The sequence below is a fragment of the Bufo gargarizans genome, chromosome 1, assembly GCF_014858855.1.
Source record: "Bufo gargarizans isolate SCDJY-AF-19 chromosome 1, ASM1485885v1, whole genome shotgun sequence".
NCBI lineage: Eukaryota > Metazoa > Chordata > Amphibia > Anura > Bufonidae > Bufo > Bufo gargarizans.
The window spans coordinates 654,837,012-654,857,930 of record NC_058080.1 but is presented as its reverse complement, the minus strand read 5'-3'; the positions used below and the strand labels follow the sequence as shown (position 1 = coordinate 654,857,930).

Genomic DNA, 20,919 nt, shown 5'->3' with positions numbered 1-20,919 from the left:
GAAAAATTGGCATGTTTCGTACCCAAACCCAAACTACTTCACAGTTTGGGTTAGGTGTTGTGTAGATTGTATTATTTTCCCTTATAACATGGTTATAAGGGAAAATAATAAAATTCTTAATACAGAATGCATAGTACAATAGGGCTGGAAAAGAAGAAATATAATAAATTTAACTCACCTTAATCCACTTGTTTGTGCAGCCTGGCTTCTCTTCTGTCTTCTTCTTTGAGGAATAGGACCTTTGATGATGTTGCTGCACTCATCACATGGTCCATCACATGATCTTTTACCATGGTGATGGATCATGTGACAGACCATGTGAGGAGTGTAGTGACGTCACCACAGGTCCTTTTCCTGTGCACAGCAAAGATGAAGACTGAAGAGAAGCCGGGCTGCGCGAACAAGTGGATTAAGGTGAGTTAAATAATTATATATTTTCTTTTAACCCCTCCAGCCCTATTGTACTATGCATTCTGTATTAAGAATGCTATTATTTTCCCTTATAAATATGTTATAAGGGAAAATAATAATGATCGGGTCCCCATCCCGATCGTCTCCTAGCAACCATGTGTGAAAACCGCACCGCACCGCACCGCATCCGCACTTGCTTGTGATTTTTCCATGCAGCCCCACTCACTTCTATGGGGCCTGCGTTGCGTGGAAAACGTACAAAGAGGAGCATGCTGCGATTTTCATGCAACGCACAAGTGATGCGTGAAAATCACCGCTAGTGTGCACAGCCCCATAGAAATGAATGGGTCCGGATTCAGTGCGGGTGCAATGCGTTCACCCCGCACAGAAATCTCGCCCGTGTGAAAGGGGCCTTAGGCTTCATTCACATCTCCGACATACCTGATCTGTAGGTATGTTCCGGGATAAGTGCCGGATTCTGGACGGACAAAGACTGCTGCATGCAGTAGTATCTTTCCAGCCAAAACCCAACATTTATGCCGCAAAGTGGACGGATCACTGCCAAATGCCATTATAGTCTATAGAGATCTGGTAATGATGGGTTGACATCAAGTTTTTGTTGTCCGTTTAACGCACACGCAAAAAAAAACAAAAAACAAAAAAAAAAAACAACCAACTTAGTTAGTGGATGCCTCAGACAGATACCATACTGTGGCATCCATCACCATAAAGTTCCATGTAGATTTTTTTTTTTTTTTTTTTTACAATGGAACCAGTATGAGTTCCAGATTATGGGGGAGTGACAAACGATAGGACCTGACTAGTTATCAGACTTTCTTTCCATCTTGCAGAAATGCTGCTGACTACATCCCCAGGAGAACAACATTTCCTTAGGCTAGCTTCACACTAGCGCCAGAACAGCCTGCCGGATCTCTCTGCATTCCTGGAAGCATGAAAGTCACGGTCCGGTACAAATTGTGGCGGTTTTCTTCTGGCCAATTCTCTGCATATTTGCAGAGTTGTGGCCAGATCTCCGCCAGTCACCATTATAGTTGATGGGGCAGGACAGAGATCTTTATGCTTCCGGCAATGCAGGGGACAGCCTGCTGGATTGCTGGCGCTAGTGTGAAGGAAGCTAGCCTAACCCAACACCAGTCATACATCTCCCCATCTTATGGGTTTAGAATTTTATTATAGTATTGTTTTTTTCACAAACAATACTATAAAACAGAAACATACGGGGGGATAGGCGGAATCCATCAGCCTACTGTTATAGAATCAGTCATTTGCCAAAGACAACCATATACTCCGCACCACCCACCTTTAGTAGTCAGTGGCATGGTGACGCCCCAAATCTAGGGGACTGTTTAGTGGGCACATCTGGTACCTAGCGTACTACAGCCATCAGAAGTCAGTGGTTGAAAGTACACCTATATAACATGAAATTTACATATTTCTGGCAACCCGGTTTCACAATCATACCCTGCAGGTCATCACCTTCTAGGATCTTCTCTGCAGTGGCTTATATTTTCTACTACTAGTTTTATTTTTTTACATTAGGAATAGATTACCTATGTACTTTTTATAGATCACAGCAAGAAATGAAGAGTCATATTGAACTAAAATGCAGTCAGAGAGAAACCACAGAAACCCACTGCTGCAAGTGTCAAGTCAAGATCTATGGTAAAAACAGAATTACTATAGATGTCCGATGAGTCACATAGAGCTAGATCAATCAGGAACTTCAGGGCCACGACCATAACTATTCATAAAATTACAGATGTAGCAGAACTGAATGGGACATTCTTTCAGGTCATTTCACCCTATACCAATGAGGTTTTCCACACAACTGCTGGTAAACTTACTGGCTAGCATGTCGTAGGTATAGGCCTTTGGATTCTATGGATGTTTGTGGTTAGGATGGCTAAGTAACCACCAGTTGGGCAAATTTATCAAGACTGGCGTTTCCTAGAACAGTCTTTATCCTCTGTGCACTGGAGGGAGATACGTCTAATTTATTAAATGGCGCCTCTTAGTAAATTAGATGTGTGTCTCGCCCTCTGTGTGCCAGAATCTCAAATCTAGCTGGCGTAGGCTGGAGCTGTAATCTGACCCAATTTTATGGCCAACATTATGGTAAATTCGCTGGGCCTTGCGAGGGTCTGCCGCTAAGCTCACCCCTTTTCTTGACCCTTTTGAAAAGTTGCAAAATGAGCAAAAAGACACAAATTGTGGCATAAATATTCTGTGCATCATAATCTGCTACTTGTAGACCACAAAAGTGGTGGAAGAGTTTTAATAAATTTACCCCAATGGATTACTCCATAAGGACAACCCCTGTTCATATGTCTTATTAGGGCATACAGACGCCATAGAGCTGGTACCCATCTAACAAGCCAAAGCGGTCACCTTGGGGGGGCTCCAACAGCCCATTTATTAAATACTACATCTCTCTGCAGATGAAATGAGTGGCCAACCACAACTTTCCCTAGGAAAATGTCTGGATGAGGTCTCAGATTAAGGGGTTGTCTAAAATGATAAACCCAATAAAAACGGCTTTACAATACATCGGATATGACAAACCTGGTAATAACCTAGGAGCCCCATGTTCCTGTCATCCGTGGTTAGAGAGGTTCATTTGGCCCTCTACTGAAGAGATCAGGACTTTATAACCAAGATTTACTGCAAAGACATTTCGTTTAGAAAATCGGAGCCTCAAGTAGTGATAAAATAGGTGCGAGACAGGAAAGCCAACCTTTCTACACTAAATAGAACGTTTCTGTTCGTAACCATTAACCTTCTTGCGGTAATGTTTTTTCATTTTTTCTCCTCTTGTAAAATGATATATTTTTTTAATATAATTCCAAAATGATGGCAATGCTCCCATTTTTTTTATACCTCATTCAGACTGAAGAACATTTCGGAGGTATTATGGGGATGTTTTGAACAGCCCAGCTTGGAGAGCCTCCAACAAGATTATGGGACTGCAACGATACAGCATCTGAAATGTGACTAGTCATTGCTCTTTACAATACCCAATACTCAAGACCACTCCCATGTATATGAAGGCAGACACTGTAGTATACGTGAATACACTTTTTGGTGTGCTGATGAAGGTGGTGGTTTATCGCAAGGTGCAAAAGATACCATCACATTGCTTACCCGATGCACCAGTATTACAGTGTACGGACACTTCCCTGTGTTGTCCACTGTTTCTTCAGCGGTCCTCCCACTGCCATCTTCCTGGCTGCAGCGGTGACGTTCCTTGCACAAGTCACTGCTGCAGCCAGTCGCTGTTCACCAGACCTCACTGCTGAGGCCAATGACTGGCTGCAGTGGTGACCTGTGTGCAGAGAACGCCACCACTGCAGATGATCTGGACAGATGTTGCAACGAAATTCTTTCTGCCTTTTCTATTTGCTCCTAATCTATTCACAGCCCTGTTCTTGGTAGCATGACGTAAGGGGACAGGTCAGTACATCACACAACATGCGCACCCATCAGTCCATCAATTAAAAGGAGCTGCATAGTTTATAATGCTGTAAAATACCTAAAGAAGCAATGCTCACCCTACTAAACCCCTGCCACTCCCATGCCGATTCTTTCTGAGTACCCCGCCAGTCTCAGTTTAGCGGCATTAACGGCACTGGGTGTGGACCCTTTGTACCAGCCAGTCATGATTGGTTTCTATGGTCATGTGACACTACAAAGCAATGGATATGAAACCACTACCTGAAAGACTGGCAGCAGGAGAGGCATCGGGCCGCGCCTCTGGTAGCCGTGTTTTCAACACTGTATATTTAAACCTTTTAGGCTACATGCCTTTTAGGCTACCTTTTTTTTTTTTAACGACCATCAAAAGTACGTTTTAAGACCAAGGGTAGTCTATGGGGTTATTCACACGGCAGTTTTCTTGGCGGTGAGTGAAAAATGGACGTCAAAATAATAGAACATGTTCTATCTTGACCATTTTTCACTGACTGACTGTCCCCATACAATTGAACGGGACCATTTTTAATGTCAGTTTCTCCCAAAGGAATCAGTGAAAAAGAACATCAGTTAAAAAATGGACAGTTTGTTTTTAAACAGTCTTTTTTTTTTTTTTACTGTCGTGTGCATGTAGCTTTAGATTAAATTTCTGATAAATCTTCTTTACAACAAATCTCCTTTTTTTCGGCATAGTTAAACGCTTGCAATAAATGCCATTAAATTTTGAGCAATTTTTTATGGCTTTTTTATAAGCACTTGGTGGGTAATTTTATTCTTTGATCAGAAATAAATGGATGTTCGAAATGTGTTTTTGAGGTTCTACAATGAAGCCAATGCAAAAAAAAAAAAAAAAAAGAAAAAACACCAGCTGTATTTTGGAGAACAAAAACAGGTGCCGCTGACCCCAAAAATGCTAAGAAAACGTAAAAAAAAAAGCTGGATATGTTTAGATTCCTATATTTTGACATGGATTTTAAAATATCTGGCAGCATTTTTTATTTTTTTGTGTGAAAAAAATGCCAATGGACAGGTCATAAAAAAGGAACTTTTCTTCGAGGTATCACCCCTCTTGCCCTCATTGTGTCGTTTTTAAATTCTATTATAGGAATGAGAAGACAGTGTACAGCCAATCACTCCATGCACGATCAGTCATGGGCTCTCACAAGCGGTTCACAACGGATCAGGATCTGCTCGGAATGCATCAGTTTGCCTCTGTTCAGTCACCATTCCGCTCTGGAGGCTGTCTGCAGCGTTTTTTGTGTGCGTCTGACGAAACGGAGCATCTGACGAAACAGTTTTCTCTGAGACAATAGAAAAACGGATCCAACTCCCACTGACTTTCAATGGAGTTCATGAAGGATCCGTCTTGGCTATGATACAGATAATACAAACGGATCCGTTCATGACGGATGCATGCGGTTATATTATTGTAATGGATCCGTTTTTGCAGATTCATGACGGATCAGCCCAAAACGCGAGTGTGAAAGTAGCCTAAGGACGATTCCCTCTGCAGGTCCGACATGAAGGAGCTCATGATATTTTCCCAATGTTTCATGTCTACTTTCAGATTTAGTGTTTTTTTTTTCCCCTTTTTTTCCCCATTTAAAAATGTTATAATTTAGGTGTCATTTGTGTCAAAGGTTTATAACTGTACTGGCAGCTAAAAGGTTAACGCGGCATTCCCATCGTGATCATGGCCATGACCTCTTATAAAATCTGTGCTCCATGGACAGTAGTTGCTGCGCTTTTCCCTGGCACACCCACTGCAGAGAGCGAATCCCAAACCAAGTTAATGTCAGTTATGTAAGACACAAACTGGGACTTACTAAACCTGAAATGTCAGCTCCCAGGGAGGAGAACGCAAATAAGGATTAGTCCTAAACGCCCATTGTCCTTACAGAAAACTCCTGTGCACGTCCTGCCGAGTGAGTGAATGTGGGCCAACGTGAAGAAGCCCAGAACCTCATCCAGTGACGTCCCCACATTTTTTTTATATCATGCACTTCTATAGCGACACTATATTCCGCAGCGCTTTACAGACATAAGGGTCCACAATCTACGTTCCCTATCTGTATGTCCGGAGAACCCGGAGGAAACCCCTGCAAACACGGGGAGAACGATTCGAACCTAGGACCCCAGCGCTGCAAGCTACAACTACTCACCCAAGGCGAGTGACTGAACATTTGGCTCAAAATGACCCATACAGGTAATCTATTACCACATACATCTATTGCCCAAGGGGCAAAGTAGCCCCTTGGTGCAACGATGGAGTTGCTGTTGCACCCAGAGGGTCCAACCATTCTCTTCCAGGCTGTGCCCCCCCCCCCCCTGCTTTGACTGACGGGGCCAGGCAGTGAAGGTGCACTCATTCCTGGCCATTCACCTCCGTACAGTATTACAATGTATGGGCTCCGATGCGCCGAAGTTAGTTATTCACGAACTCGCGCGAGACTTCGTTGAATGACTTCAATAGTTGATTTTTAAAGTGGAAAACCACTTTAAAAACTTGAAACCGAACTCTGCATCGGTTCCGAGGTACCAGTCACATTTGACATCTTTACACTCACACACAAAGATTTATTCCATTTCTACAACTCCTCCTTGGTGGGTTAGGTTCACATACAAGCACCATTGTTACATAATTTGCAGCTGCACTGCTTTACCTATCCGACATCAATTCTAGAGGATTCCGCCCCTGAGTGTTTCCAAGGACAACCAGCAGAATTTTGAACGCAGCTCTGGAGTATAATAAAGACAGAAAGCAACAACCTGTATAAAATAGGTAATACATAATTCTATTGCAGGGCTTTGCTTCAGCTGAATGTTCCCAGGTTTTTCATCTTTTGAGCAGCACAGTACAGATCCCAAAATACACGGGAAAACACTGAAATAGGCCTTTGTACGCGTCAGTAAATCGCAGGCGTGTGCGGTCCGTGTTCGCCATGGACAGCACGTATATCCATTGATTTTCATGGGTTTATTCACACATTCTTGTCAGTGGGGAAAAAAAAAAAAAAAGGGGGGCGACGTTCACTATTTTAGGGCTCATGCACACAAACTTATTTTATTTCCGCTTCGTATTTTTTTGCGGACCGTATGCAGAACCATTCACTTCAATGGGTCCGCAAAAACAACGGAAGGTACCCAGTGTGCATTCCGTTTCCGTATTTCCGTTCCGCAAAAAAGTAGTGCGTGTCCTATTAGGCTAGGTCTACACGATGACATTTGTCGCACCAATGTCAAGTGACAATTTTCATAATGGTAGACTATGGTGTCGCACTGCGACATGCTGCGACTGCGACACGACAGTCGCAAAAAAAACCCCTTCAAGATGGAATTTTCTGCAACTGTCGTGTCGCAGTGAGACACCATAGACTACTATTATAAAAATTGCCACGCAACATTAATGTCGTGCGACACATGTTGCAGTGTAGTTGTGACTTATTGTCACACGACACATGTCGTCATGTAGACCTACCCTTATTGTCCGCAAATCACGGTCCGAGGCCTCATTCAAGTCAATGGGTCCGCAAAAAAAATAAGGAACACATCCATATGTCATCCGTGTTTCGCAGATCCATACTGTAGAAATGCTATGCCCAGCCCATATTGCTCATGTGTTTGGCGATTAATAAGTTACTGTTCCAGTTTCCGATCCGCAAAAAACGGATCGCATATGGAAACCATATGGATATGTTTTGCGGGATAATGGAACGGAAAATGACTAAGGCCTCATGCACACGACTGTTGTGTGTTTTGCGTTCTGCAAAACACGGATGGAGTCCACGTGCGTTCCGCAATTAGCGGAACGACGCGGACAGCCATTACTATAACTGCCTATTCTTGTCTGCAAAACAGACAACGCAACGGATGCGGAAAGCACACAGAGTACTGTCCGAATCTTTTGCAGCCCCATTGAAGTGAATGGATCCACATCCAAGCCAGAAATACTGTGGCTCGAATGCGGACCAAAACAGTTGTGTGCATGAGGCCTTAAATCAGAGAAAAAACTAAAACCAAAACTTAGACACGGAACAACGGATTCGTTAAAAACGGACCAAACATGTCCACTAAAGTACACAAATCCGTGAAAACCGCTGACGAAAACGGATGGCATCCGAGTTCTGTCAGTGGTTTTCACCGACAAATGGATGGAAAAATTCTGGAAATAGTATTTTCAGCCTAGTTTTACACATGGAATATGGATGACACATGGAAAGGGGGGGGGGGGGACAGACAAGGAAGGGTGAAAGCGGCCTACACCTACATAGTTTCACTTGTCAGGGTTGTCCGAGATAATTAGTTGTTACTGTGAAGAAATCCTGGAGAAATACAAGCATCTAGATGCTCCTGGCATGCTCAGCACAGAGAACACTTCTTTACGGTAAATCAATGTGTACTTAAGCCGTAGATTTCCTTCAAGGGTGTGGGAGGCAACAGCATGAACTCCTGATTAATCAACCTCTATTGTGCACAGTTTATGCGCCTCCAAATCTAATCTATGCACAAGAAGCAAACAGCGCTGTATTATAACAGAAAAGAGACTTTAATCCAAATAAAAACTATTTGGGGGAAAGTTTTTTTTATCCATTGGCATTTCTCAGCAGATGGCATCCGCTGCACATATTAGTCATGTAAATCGCTCCAATATTAGGGTTTCAGGGCACCTCATAATTCTCACGGTATCTTCACAAACCATTCTGCAGACATAGGCGACACCACGTAGTCTGTAGTGGAGCTAAAACAAATCCCACTGCCTATGTGATTGGTATCATTTGGTCGGTGGAGTTGTTATTTATGCAACGTACTGATAACCTCTTTTAAATGGCTCTGTGGGGTTGTACTAAAGTTTAGACGTTATCCCCAATCCATTCATTCTGTATGGGGCTGCTGGAAATAGCCAAGTGCTGATCTCCGGAGGTCCCCGTTTCACCTTCCGCTCCATCAGATTGGGGTAAAAGGGACCCCCCTCAGAATCCCATTCTCAGGATCATTTCGTAAAACTTGGCACAATCCCTTTGACTTTAAAGTGTCGCTGTACTTTCACACAATTTCATTTAAAAGAGACTGGTGTAACACTAAAATTTCTAAAATCACTTCATTTAAAAAAATACACCTGCATACACTTGAAAAAAAATAAAAAAAGTCAAATTGTGGCCACTAGGGGGTCTCGCTTCCATCTGACTTGCAGTCCACTGCCTGTTGGCAAAACCCATCCCTGGTAACAGAGGCTGAGAGGAAGGGGGGGCGTGCCAGAGCTAGCCAAGATCCTGAGCCTTAGGCCTCATGCACACGACAGTATTGCTTTTTCAGTGTTTTGCGGTCCGTTTTTTACGGATCCGTTGTTCCGTTTTTTGTTTCCGTTGTGTTTCCGTTTCCTTTCCGTTTTTCCGTATGCCATATACAGTATACAGTAATTACATAGAAAAAATTGGGCTGGGCATAACATTTTCAATAGATGGTTCAGGAAAAAACGGAACGGAAACGGAAGACATACTGATGCATTTCCGTATGTGTTCCGTTTTTTTTGCGGACCCATTGACTTGAATGGAGCCAAGCACCGTGATTTGCGGACAAGTATAGGACATGTTCTATCTTTTCACGGCACGGAAATACTGAAATGGAATGCACACTGAGACACTTCAGTATTTTTTGCTGAACCATTGAAATGAATGGTTCAGTATATGTTCCGTATACTGAGCTCAAAAAACGTCCAGTATACTGAACGCAAAATACTGTCGTGTGCATGAGCCCTTAAGCACTTCTTCTACACTGCAACTGAAGAACAATGAAGCTCTTTTTGTGTCTGCAAGTCTGATCTCTCCCTCCTTATCATCTGAGCTCCCTAAAAGAAAACAAACATAGTAGGAAGTAATGTCACTGCATACAGTACTGGCAGAGTCAACAAAATATATATACCCACTGCTTCTGAGTGAAATGCATCTAGCTGTGCAGCTGAAACAAGGAATAATATATCGGTGTTCCTCAATAGTGATGATTGTACAAAGTAGCACAGCCATTATGTAAACTTATTGATATATATATATATATATACACATATTTTTTTTATTTATTTTTTTTAACTCCGGTATGCTTTAAAAGTATACATGTCAGACCAAAGATAGTATCGCAAACAATGTAACAGAAACCCAATTATAGTCACTGGGGTCTGTCATGATGGAACCGGCCCTTCAGTGTTTTTTTTTTTTTTTGTTTTTTTCTTTCATTTTCCTAAGAATAGAACAGAAATACAGAACATATGGCACAGATGTGAAGATAGCCTTTTATTTGTGAAAATGAAGAGAACAGTCATAAAGGCATGATTTCCAGCCAACCCTCACCACCACAGCCCCTGCACTTCAGTTGCTGGATATAGATCACAGCTGGGATGGGACTTGAAAAGGATTTGCATTAACAAGATTCAGTAGGCGATATTATCCTAATCTTCCTATGCCAAAGTGATCACGATAATCTCTGGACGTCACGCTGATCCACGTCTCATTAAGAAATAACAATACAGAAGCCCAAATATGAGCACATCTAAAAGAATTATCACCTTACGGGTAGCCCTCGTTGGCAGGTCACAAGCACACGGTGCATATTATATGGAGATTTTCCTAGCCAATTTTCATATAGAAAGTTATCCGCAATGTAATACAGTACCATTTTCAAACGCTCATCTACACAGTGCTGAAAGTTTCCATGCAGAAATTGACCCGCGGTGGGGATTTTGAAACCCGCAGCATGTCAGTTGCTTGTGCCGATTTTCAGTGCAAATTTCACCTGTTTCAATGCAAAAGGTGAGATCTGGAGCAAATCTGTGTCAAAATCTGCGACACATGCAGATTTTGCTGCGGAAACGCAGTGGAAAATCTGCATAAACTACAGTGTCCATGGACCTATAGTGTCACATTGCGTCATTGCATCTAATGATTGTCAATGTGGTCGCAAAAAAAAAGGCTAACCTACTGAGTTTTTGGTTTCAAGCCACATGTGACTTTTTGCGCTTAAAGAGCTTGTCTCATCTGTGTAATATTGCTAGTATATGCCATAAGTGTCCGATCTCCAAAACGATACCCCCTCAAAGTGAGAGGAGAGCAGCCACGGATGCACATTCGCCCTCCATTTCTATGGGAGTCCCTAAAATAGCCGACGGACGTTGCCCGCACAGTGGGAAGTTGGGACTGCCAAGTTGCAGAACATAAATGTCCAAGGAACCTTACAGATTTGGCAAACCAGTGGCGGTCCTACAGGTCGGACCCCTAACGGCCACAATGCTATGGCATCTACTACCAGCATGAAGATAATACCCAGGCATATGAAAACTACATAGAGATAACGCACATTTCTGATATTTACCTCCAGAAAGCATCAAAATTAGTGAAGTATGAAATCCAACATGGGAGGAAAAATAAAAACATTAACGCTAAGAATATGAGGGGTAAATGCAACGAGGCAACTAGTTCTTTCACAGGACAGTTCCAGTTTTTGTATTTCGTGGTTTCATATTAAAAATTTTCTTTTTACTTTTTATTTTAAGGCAAATACACATCTAGAAAAGATGAGAGCGGAGCTACTTTCACACTAGCGTTTTGGCTTTCTGTTTGCGAGATCCGTTCAGGGCTCTCACAAGCGGTCCAAAACGGATCAGTTTTGCCCTAATGCATTCTGAATGGATGAGGATCCGCTCAGAATACATCAGTTTGCCTCCGTTCAGTCTCCATTCCGCTCTGGAGGCGGACACCAAAACGCTGCCTGCAGAGTTTTTCTGTCCGTCCTGGGATGCGGAGCGAGACGGACCCGTCCTGACACACAATGCAAGTCAATGGTGGCGGATCCGTTTTCTCTGACACAATAGAAAACGGATCCGTCCCCCATTGACTTTCAATGGTGTTCAAGACTGATCCGTCATGGCTATAGAAGACATAATACAACCGGATCTGTTCACGACGGATGCATGTGGTTGTATTATTGTAACGGAAGCGTTTTTGCAGATCCATGACGGATCCGCAAAAAACGCTAGTTTTTAAACTCATGCATAGTAAGTGAGAGATCATAAAGGCGTCTCTTAACAGAAAAGGATCATGACAAGGACCTCTTGATGTCAAGCTCTTCATTTCAGGACTGAGAGAAGAAAACTGAAGAAAGTGAATATGTATATAATGTCAAGCTTTCACAGAGACTATTAGCGAGATCCCCGGTATGACCAAAGTTCATAGAAAACTGAATAAATAAGACGGGCAACTGTTAATATGGCACAGGTTTACATGTAAGCACCATAATAAGGGATGACTTGTAAATGCATTGCTTAACCCATCGTCCATCAATCATGTCGCATTCAGATCCTGTTGAGCATTTCCAAAAACAAGCAGAACTGTGAGTGCAGCTCTGGAGTGTAACACAGGCAGAAAATAATCTGTACATAAGAGGTAAATGCCATGTATTTACAAAATTACTACTTTTTATGTAGAATACATCTATATATAACTACAAAGTAGTGTTGTAGCCAAGCATCAATAGTGTACAACATAGCCAAGCGTAAATCATTCAGGAAGCAAATGCTTCTTTTCCATGGTTTTATGATGTAGCACCAAACACCAAAAATAACTCTTTCACACTTTATCCTCAGCTCACACAAAATTGTGAAATCATGCACAAACCAAAGAAAGGCATCCGGATGCAATGAAACATATGCTCAGCACATTTATATAAAATTGTCACATTGCTACAATAAACCTGACAACAGTGTAAACCATGTTCTCCCTACTGAAAACTATACAAAAAGTGATTCTGTCACTGAAGAAGATTCTCAGGCTTCCACTACTCAACACCTCAGCACAAACTCCGGCATCTTCTGCCCCGATTGTCCAAAAGGCCCAACGTGGTCATGGCCATGGAACACACTTTGCATTTAAAGGGGTTTACTTCCATATTCAAGGCCGGGTCTGACACCGCTTATCCCCACCGATCAGCTGTTCTGCAGTAGCTCCAGTGCTGGAAACTACACAGCTCTGTCCACTGTGCAATGGACGGAGAGGGTTACTGGAGCGCTGCTCCTGAGGACAGGTCATCAATATAAACATCACAGACTAAATGGGGCATATTTACTAATCCAGTCTAATACTGCAAACTACTCGCAAGTGCAAACTTAGACCAGACAGTTCAAAGATGCGCCAAATCACGGTGGCTCCTGCTGTGTGTTAAATGCTAACTGTATATCATTTATTGCTTGGCTTACTTTGTGCCAAAAATCTGCAATCAAAATTTGGCGCTTGGTGGCACATTGCCAGACATTAAAAGCTCTTTTCAATTAGGCCAAACCTCCTGTTCAGGTAAGACATGTCCCTTATCAAACAAGGTTCAAAAAGTGTCTAAAACACAGTTTGTGCCAGAATTCTGGTACATTTTGATTAGCAAATCTGCCTCAAACTTTAGGTGTAAATGTGACTTTATGTGAACCTGTAGATGCCTATTAAAATCGGGAAGCACCATGTTATAGAGCAGGAGGGGCAGAGAAGATGTATGTATAGTTTGTGGGAAAAGATTCAGTAAAACTTGTAATATACCCTGTACATTTATATCTCAGCTTTTTCTGAACTTTAAGGAAACTGTCAAGTCTTAAAACAGACCCAAACTAGAGTAAGGCTAGTTTTACACTAGCGGCAAGGGACTCCGGCAGGTGAACAGCCTGCCAGATCCGTGCTGCCACTAGTGCACGCGTGCCCCCGAACTACCGCTACGGAGTTCCGGCGGCAGCGCGGCAAACATGCCGAGAAGCGGCCGGAATAAAAGTACGACATGTCCTGAGCTCAAGAAGTCGTCCTCTCTGTGCTTTTACAAACCAGCAGTAAAATGCATTGAGTCGGACTCCAAGTGAGTATTAGGATAAAATGACATAAATCGGACTCGGCACCACTTACTCTAGTTTGGGGGAGGTTTTGGAGCTGACTGATTTCCTTTAAGAGCACCCCTGTGATTAGTGATGGATCTCATTCTCTGTGTAAGGGCTCATGTACACGAACGTATTTTCTTTCCGTGTCCGTTCCGTTTTTTTTTTTGGGCGGACCGTATATGGAACCATTAATTTTAATGGGTCCGCAAAAAAAAAAAAAAAAAAAACTGAAGTTACTCTGTGTGCATTCCGTTTTTCGTATATGTCCTTATTTCTATTCCGCCAAAAAATAGAACATGTCCTATTATTGTCCGCACTACGAACAAGGATAGCACTATACTATTAGGGGCCAGCAAAATTCAGTTCCCGCGAAATACGGAATGCACACGCATGTCATCCGTATTTTTTGCGGATCATTTTTTTTGCGGACCGCAAAATACATACGGTTGTGAGCATGAGTTTTAAGTGTGTATACGTAGATAGCTGTGAGTCACTGATAGCTGCACATGGGGGTGGTCTTAAGTTAGAAAAAGCAGCGATAAAATGTATAAATTACAAGTCTTACTGAACTTTTTCCCACAAAACTATATATCAATCTGCTCAGTTCATCCTGCTCTATAACCTACTGTCTGTAGTTTAGCTATTTTTTTTCTCCCTCATTTAAATCTATAATAAAAGGCTACAGCCTTACTATATTGTGAATAGAGGGTTTCTATGTTTAGAAAGCTAATACATATTGCTGGTTTATTCACAAACACAATATAGGATTATAAAGACACCAGTAATATGTATTAGCATTCTAAGTATAGAAAACCTCCATTCTCAATACAGTAAGACTATAGCCCTTTATTATTGGTTAAAATAGGGGGGGGGGGGGGGGGGAGATCTAGAAGTCTCTTCTGGGTTTTGAACCTAGGACATCTACATGCAAAGTTGACTATTTACCAGGCTACAGCCTTATCATATTGAGAAGAGTGTTTTCTATACTTAGAAAGCTAATACATATTACTGGTTTCATCATAATCATATATTGTGCCTGCGGATAAACCAGTAATATGTATTAACTTTCTAAGCATAGAAATCCTACATTCTCAACATGGTAAGACTATAGTAAGTAATGTATATGATATGTTCATGCGAGGACACAGCTCTAGGAAATAGCTCAGCCCTCAGCATGCTGATGTCTAGCCATGTCAATCAAGTGGAAGGGGAGTGTGCAGAGCACAGGGATGTTATAAAAGTAATGTTCCAAGGATTCAGACCCACTCCTTGGTGCTCAAATGTTCTTATTTGCATATGGAAAAAACATACAGATATCTCTGCAGCTGTTTAACATACAGACAAAAGAAAGGTATTGTTTTAATCAGCATGATCAACCCTACCAAGCAGTATTCCTGGTTTAATAGGGTTGATCATGCTGACAGAGGCTCTTTAAAAGGAAATCTGTCACCAGCTACAGCTGTGGCCTAGTTAAAACTGACTCTGATAACACATGGCATAGAGTTATCTTGGATATCTTGTGACAAAAGCCATTAAAAAGTATGTTGAAAAGTAATCTTTTTCTTGTCATTCTTTACATAACGCGTTAACCATCAAATTTAGCTTTGCTGCATCTGTACATCATTATGAAACCAAATTACATGTGAGATGCACGCTCATCAGTACATTGTAATGGTCCTTGGCCACATATTGAAATAGGACTCACAGTGTAAGCATCAGCGATTTATGCTAATTAGCCTCTGGGTGCAGTGAGGGTGATGCTGTTACATCTGAGGCTCCGCTCCTTTCCATTCCCTGCCATCACTTTGACCGACAGGGTTGGGCAGTGAAGACGTACTCACATATGGCACGGACATCTCAAAGCAGCACATTCAGCGCAGGTGCTATACAGAGACTTCTGGTCCAGACATAAGTACTTCTTCATTGCCTGGCCCTGTCAAAGTGGTTGAGGGGCAGCAGGGAATGGAAAAAAAATTGGAGCCTCGGGTGCAACAGCACTGCCCTCACTGCACCCAGATGCTAATTAGCATACAATAAATAGCTGAATTCTACACAGTGGGGTTACATTGAAATAGGACAAGACCATTGCATAATACTGACGAGCGTGCATCTCGCATGTAGGGTGGATTCATAATAATGTATCTGGTGAGGATTCCCTACAATGTAAGGGACACATGCACACGAGGAAAGTCTGAGACTAAGAAGAGGTGAATATCAGGGGACTCAGAAATGAATAAATATTGCACGCAAACTTAGTGCAACTTTTTTTTTTTACTAAATACACCAAATCAAATAAATGCTAGTGGGAGTTTATGTTTTTTACTAAAGGCAACAACTAATATAGTAGACATTTCCCCCCCAAGTCAAAGGAGTCTATAACATTTAAATCTTAAATTTTACAAACATCTTGAAATGCCGTCTCGCGATGGTACAGACTGTAAAATGGCAGAATTTCCTTGTGAAACCTTAGACTGAGGCTACACAGACATTTTGTAGCAAGATTTCACACTACAGCTGCTGCACATAGGAAATCATGGGGGGAGGGGGGAATTATCATAGCTGGTGCAAAGGAAATCTGACTTTCACACTAGTGTTTTTGCTGGACCAGGCAGGGTTCAGCAAAAATGCGTCCGTTACTGATAATACAACCGTCTGCATCCGGTATGAACGGATCCGGTTGTATTATCTTTAACACCGCCAAGACGAATACGTCATGAACACCATTGAAAGTCAATGGGGGACGGATCAGTTTTCTATTGCGTCAGAAGAAAACGGATCAGTCCCCATTGACTTGCATTGGGGGTCATGACGTTCAGATCTGTTTTGCTCCGCATCCCAGGACGGAAAGTAAACTGCAGCATGCTGCGGTTTGCTCTCCGGTATGAGAACGGAACGGAATGCATTTTGGAGCACTCCGTTCTGTTCAGTTATGTTTTGTCCCCATTGACAATGAATAGGACACAAAACGGAAGCGTTTTTTTCTGGTATTCAGACCCTAGGACGGAACTCAATACTGGAAAATATTAACACTAGTGTGAAAGTAGCCTTAGGGACTGAGTTCCGTCCTAGGGGCTCAATACCGGAAAAGAACTGATCAGTTTTATCCTAATGCATTCTGAATGGAGAGCAATCCGTTCAGTATGCATGCTGCTGTATTTTCTCCGTCCAAAATTCTGGAACACTTGGGAAAGTACGTCAGATTTCCTTTGCAGTAGTTTTAAAAAATGGAGTTGTAGCAAATTAGTGCACTCCTGGGGGCTGCAATAGTAACTTAAAAGGGGTTGTCCAAGACTGGATACAGTTACCATGGGGGAAAAATACTATAAAGAAAAAAAAAGGCCCATTACTTCCCCAATAAAGCTCTTGCACTTACTACAAAAAGTCTGTGTAACCCTGGCCTTACTATACCACATGATACTGACTGAAACATCTTAGCGCAGATCCAAAAACAAATTCAACCAATTGCATTCATCTTTTAAACGAGTAACTGAATGTAACCAGCAGTCATTACATCTGGGAAATGCTTATTGATCATGTTAGATAGCATACGGTATGCAGATCAGAAGGAGTAACTACTGTACGAAGCACTCCGTAACATACTACATGCCGTCTACTACAATCCCACAGTACACAACGCGTTTCTGCAACACACAATAAACTAGAATGCTGAATGAAACGAGCAGTAAAAAAAAGTGTCAGCCACTTACATAATCATGAAAGGCTTTCGCTTCACTTGAATGTTCACAGGTTTCTCGTCTCTCTGGAGCAGCACAGTACAGATCCCAAAATACGCTGGAAAACACGCAAAATACAGAATATTATATATATATATATATATATATATATATATATATATATATATATATATATAGCTTAATAACTTTAAAAAACAACCAAACAATTCTATAAAAGGGGTTAATGAGACTGCACCACTGCTACAACCTAGATGACGTGCAGATAAACTTGATAAAGGACGCAGCACGAGCACAAGCGCCGTGGCCTATTCAACCAGCTGATCAGCAGAGGTCTCCCGGCAATCGGACCTCCACCGATCTGATATTGAGGACCTTTCCTGAGGATAAGTCATCCATATTTTGACACTGCCTAATCACTTTAAAAGGTTTCTGTCACCACACTTTTCTCTATTAAGTTCAGTATTCGGCGTAGGCATAGTGAGGGAAGGACGCTCGCCGACTGCCGCCTTCCTCTCTGAGGTGTATTTGGCACATGCACAGCGAGAAAGCAGGCAATCGTCCTTCCCTCACTGAGTAAGCGCAGAATACGGAACGGCGCAGGCGTGAGATTTCCCCGGCAGGAGAAGACCACCGCTGGCCTGGCCCTGTCAATCAAGAGTAGAAGGGAGTGGAAAGAGGGGGGCGAATTAGCATATATTAAAAGTTCTAAAATTGCACAAAAACGGGGGCACAGTGAAAAAATTAAAATAATAGCAGACTTAAATTCAGGTGATATTTTCACATGTTTAATGTCAGCCTGTTTAATAGTGAAAAGTGTGGTGACAGAATCTCCACCATTTAGTGCCCACTCGTCTCTAGGTCCAAAATTCACAGCTGATTAATTTCTCAAAATATTTCCTTACATGACTGGCATCCCATTTTCCTGATTCAGAGCTCCAAAGAGTGGTTACTGATACATGTCTGGCTGCCTGAAGCCACCACTGGATGTTCCTTGAGATTTCTGACAGACTGGTGGCCCTCCAGATGCGGCCATCTTATGGATGTGATCAGCGGCAGTATCAGAGAAGAGGACTTGGAGAACTAGGGGGCTTGCCATTACAGGGTGAATAAAAGGTGCAGAACTGCATTAGTCAGCTGGATGTATCCCCTTTGCCTACACCTTAGTATGGCTCAGTGGTTAGCACTGGTGCCTTGCAGCACTGGCGTCCTAGGTTCGAATCAGACCATGGACAACATCTGCATGGAGTTTGTATGTTCTTACTGTGTTTGCGTGGGTTTCCTCCGGATTCTCTGGTTTCCTCCCACGCTCTCTCCTACAAAATTGACCGTTGTGGGGTGGGATCAAGCACCTATATGGCAGTCACTGACTTCCCAGGGAGTCGCCCCGGCCACATAACTATCCCTGCGCTAAAACGCCTCTGCCTCTCCTGTGATGACACTTGCCTTTTCTCCCACCAGTCTCTGTATCCAGGCCTTCAGTAATGGGGTGTCCACACATATGACTGCTGCAGCCTGCCACTGACTGAGGGCATCTCCTGCATGTGGAGCAGTAGAGGACATGGGCAGCGTCAGGATGGGAGCGTTGGGGATTGGCGAGATGTGTCCAATTATTTTTAAATTTTTAATTTGTAAAGCTGAGTGAGCCTATTTAAAAGGTATTTTTTTTATTCACTGGACAACTCCTTTAAAGTTTATTTGCACATCTAGAAAAAAATAAAAAAAAAAGAGTGTTCTGTAGCAAAAATAAGCCGCCTGCAATATAAAATGAAAGAGGACCTCCATTGCCAAAAGGTTTCCTTGACCATCTTGATTTTCTACTCTGTTGAATGAAGTCCAGATTTGTACCTTCTAGGATGGGACAGAAGCTGTAAAATGGCTTGAGAAGCTAAAATATTAATGACAATGCAGGCATCTAGACTGTTGTTGTTTGCTTGTTGGAGCCGGTGTGCTCAGACACACTGCTGAAGATGATTAATAGTGGTGCTTGCGAGTCTCCATAAAAGCTTTAGACATGCACTTATGGCTGGGTCTCCTGATTCTGGAGGCTCGGGCAGATATGGCAATCAATGAACATTGAGGAAAGCTATTACGGAGACTACACATGTATTGCTATGTGAAAAAGCACAGATTGGATCAATGTAAAAAAGTCAATCTACGGTAAGTAGATGATATAAAGTAAGTCATAATCTACGGCTGCTTAAGGTGGCCATACCAGCTATCTCTCCTGACAACCCCGTATGTGCTCAGCTCAGTCGAGCCACGTATGGCCTTACAATGGAGAGAGGAGAAAGCCACTGTAGGACAACTATGGTGGCTTATCTCCTGGGAGAACAAAAGTACTCAATCTGTGGGGGAGACTCAGGAGGCCTCCATACACATTGGACAGCCCATTTCGGTGGGACTCGCCATCAATCTAATGTGTGTAGAGAGCTTCCAAACATTCCTTGACAGACAATGTCAGGGGGAGAGAGATGGATTGAGCTCATTCATTATCAAATGTCCCATCCCTTTGTTCTCCTAGAAGATAAGGTGTCTGGCAGCAGTTTTCTCTTTCTCCTCACTGAAAACATATACATGCTCACCCAGGCCTAGCAGGTATGTATAAGGGGGGAGTCAGAGCAAAGACAGTGGCCATCGAGAGCTACTGAGGGTGTATGGACACCTTAAGACCAGGAAAAATAGTGACATTCAGAGTACGTTCACACAGCTAAAATCTACGGCAGATAAATGAGTGGCTGAAAGCAGGGCGTTTTTGGGGAGTCAAGGCTATCTCTCCGCCCTTCGTCATACATGCCTATAAGAGTGTGGATGTTTATTTCACAATGAAGACTTTTTGAAAAGAAAATTGCCATGATAAAAAAATAAAAAAATAAAAAACTTAGGCTACTTTCACACTAGCGTTGTTTGAATCCGGCGTTCAATTCCGACACCGGAACTGCCCGCCGGATCCGGAAAACCGTGTGAAAACTGATTACATTTGAATCCTGATCAGGCTTTCGATCACAATGGAAAAATGCATTGGAAAAAAACGGATCCGCCATTTATGGACTTTAACTTTTTTTTCCTATTTTTCGGGTTTAACATGCAAAAGCCGGATCCGTTTTGACTGAACACACGGCACCGGATCCGGCGTTAATGCAAGTCAATGGGAAAAAAGCCTGATCAGGCGTTCAGTCAAAGTGTTCAGGCTTTTTGGCCGGAGGTAAAAATACTGCATGCTACGTTTTTTCTGAAAAGCCTGATCAGTCAAAAAGACTGAACAGAAGACATCCTGATGCATCCTGAGGGACGGACTCTCCATTCAGAATGCATTAGGATAAAACTGATCAGTTCTTTTCCGGATTTGAGCCCCTAGGACAGAACTCAGCGCCGGAAAAGAAAAACGCTAGTGTGAAAGTAGCCTTAGGCCTCTTTCACACGAACATAAGGCCT

The 20,919-nt window shown here is 42.5% G+C and overlaps 1 protein-coding gene across 2 annotated transcripts in view; it reads right to left on the bottom strand.

Annotated features, from left to right (window-relative positions):
- The window catches only part of SSBP2 (single stranded DNA binding protein 2), a 191,232-nt gene that overhangs the window by 95,972 nt on the left and 74,341 nt on the right, over window positions 1-20,919 (bottom strand). For both annotated transcript variants that reach the window (XM_044276018.1, XM_044276019.1), the window contains exon 4: window positions 17,500-17,584. In XM_044276018.1, the coding sequence (XP_044131953.1) occupies window positions 17,500-17,584 (85 nt within the window). The remainder of the gene's footprint in view (window positions 1-17,499; window positions 17,585-20,919) is intronic.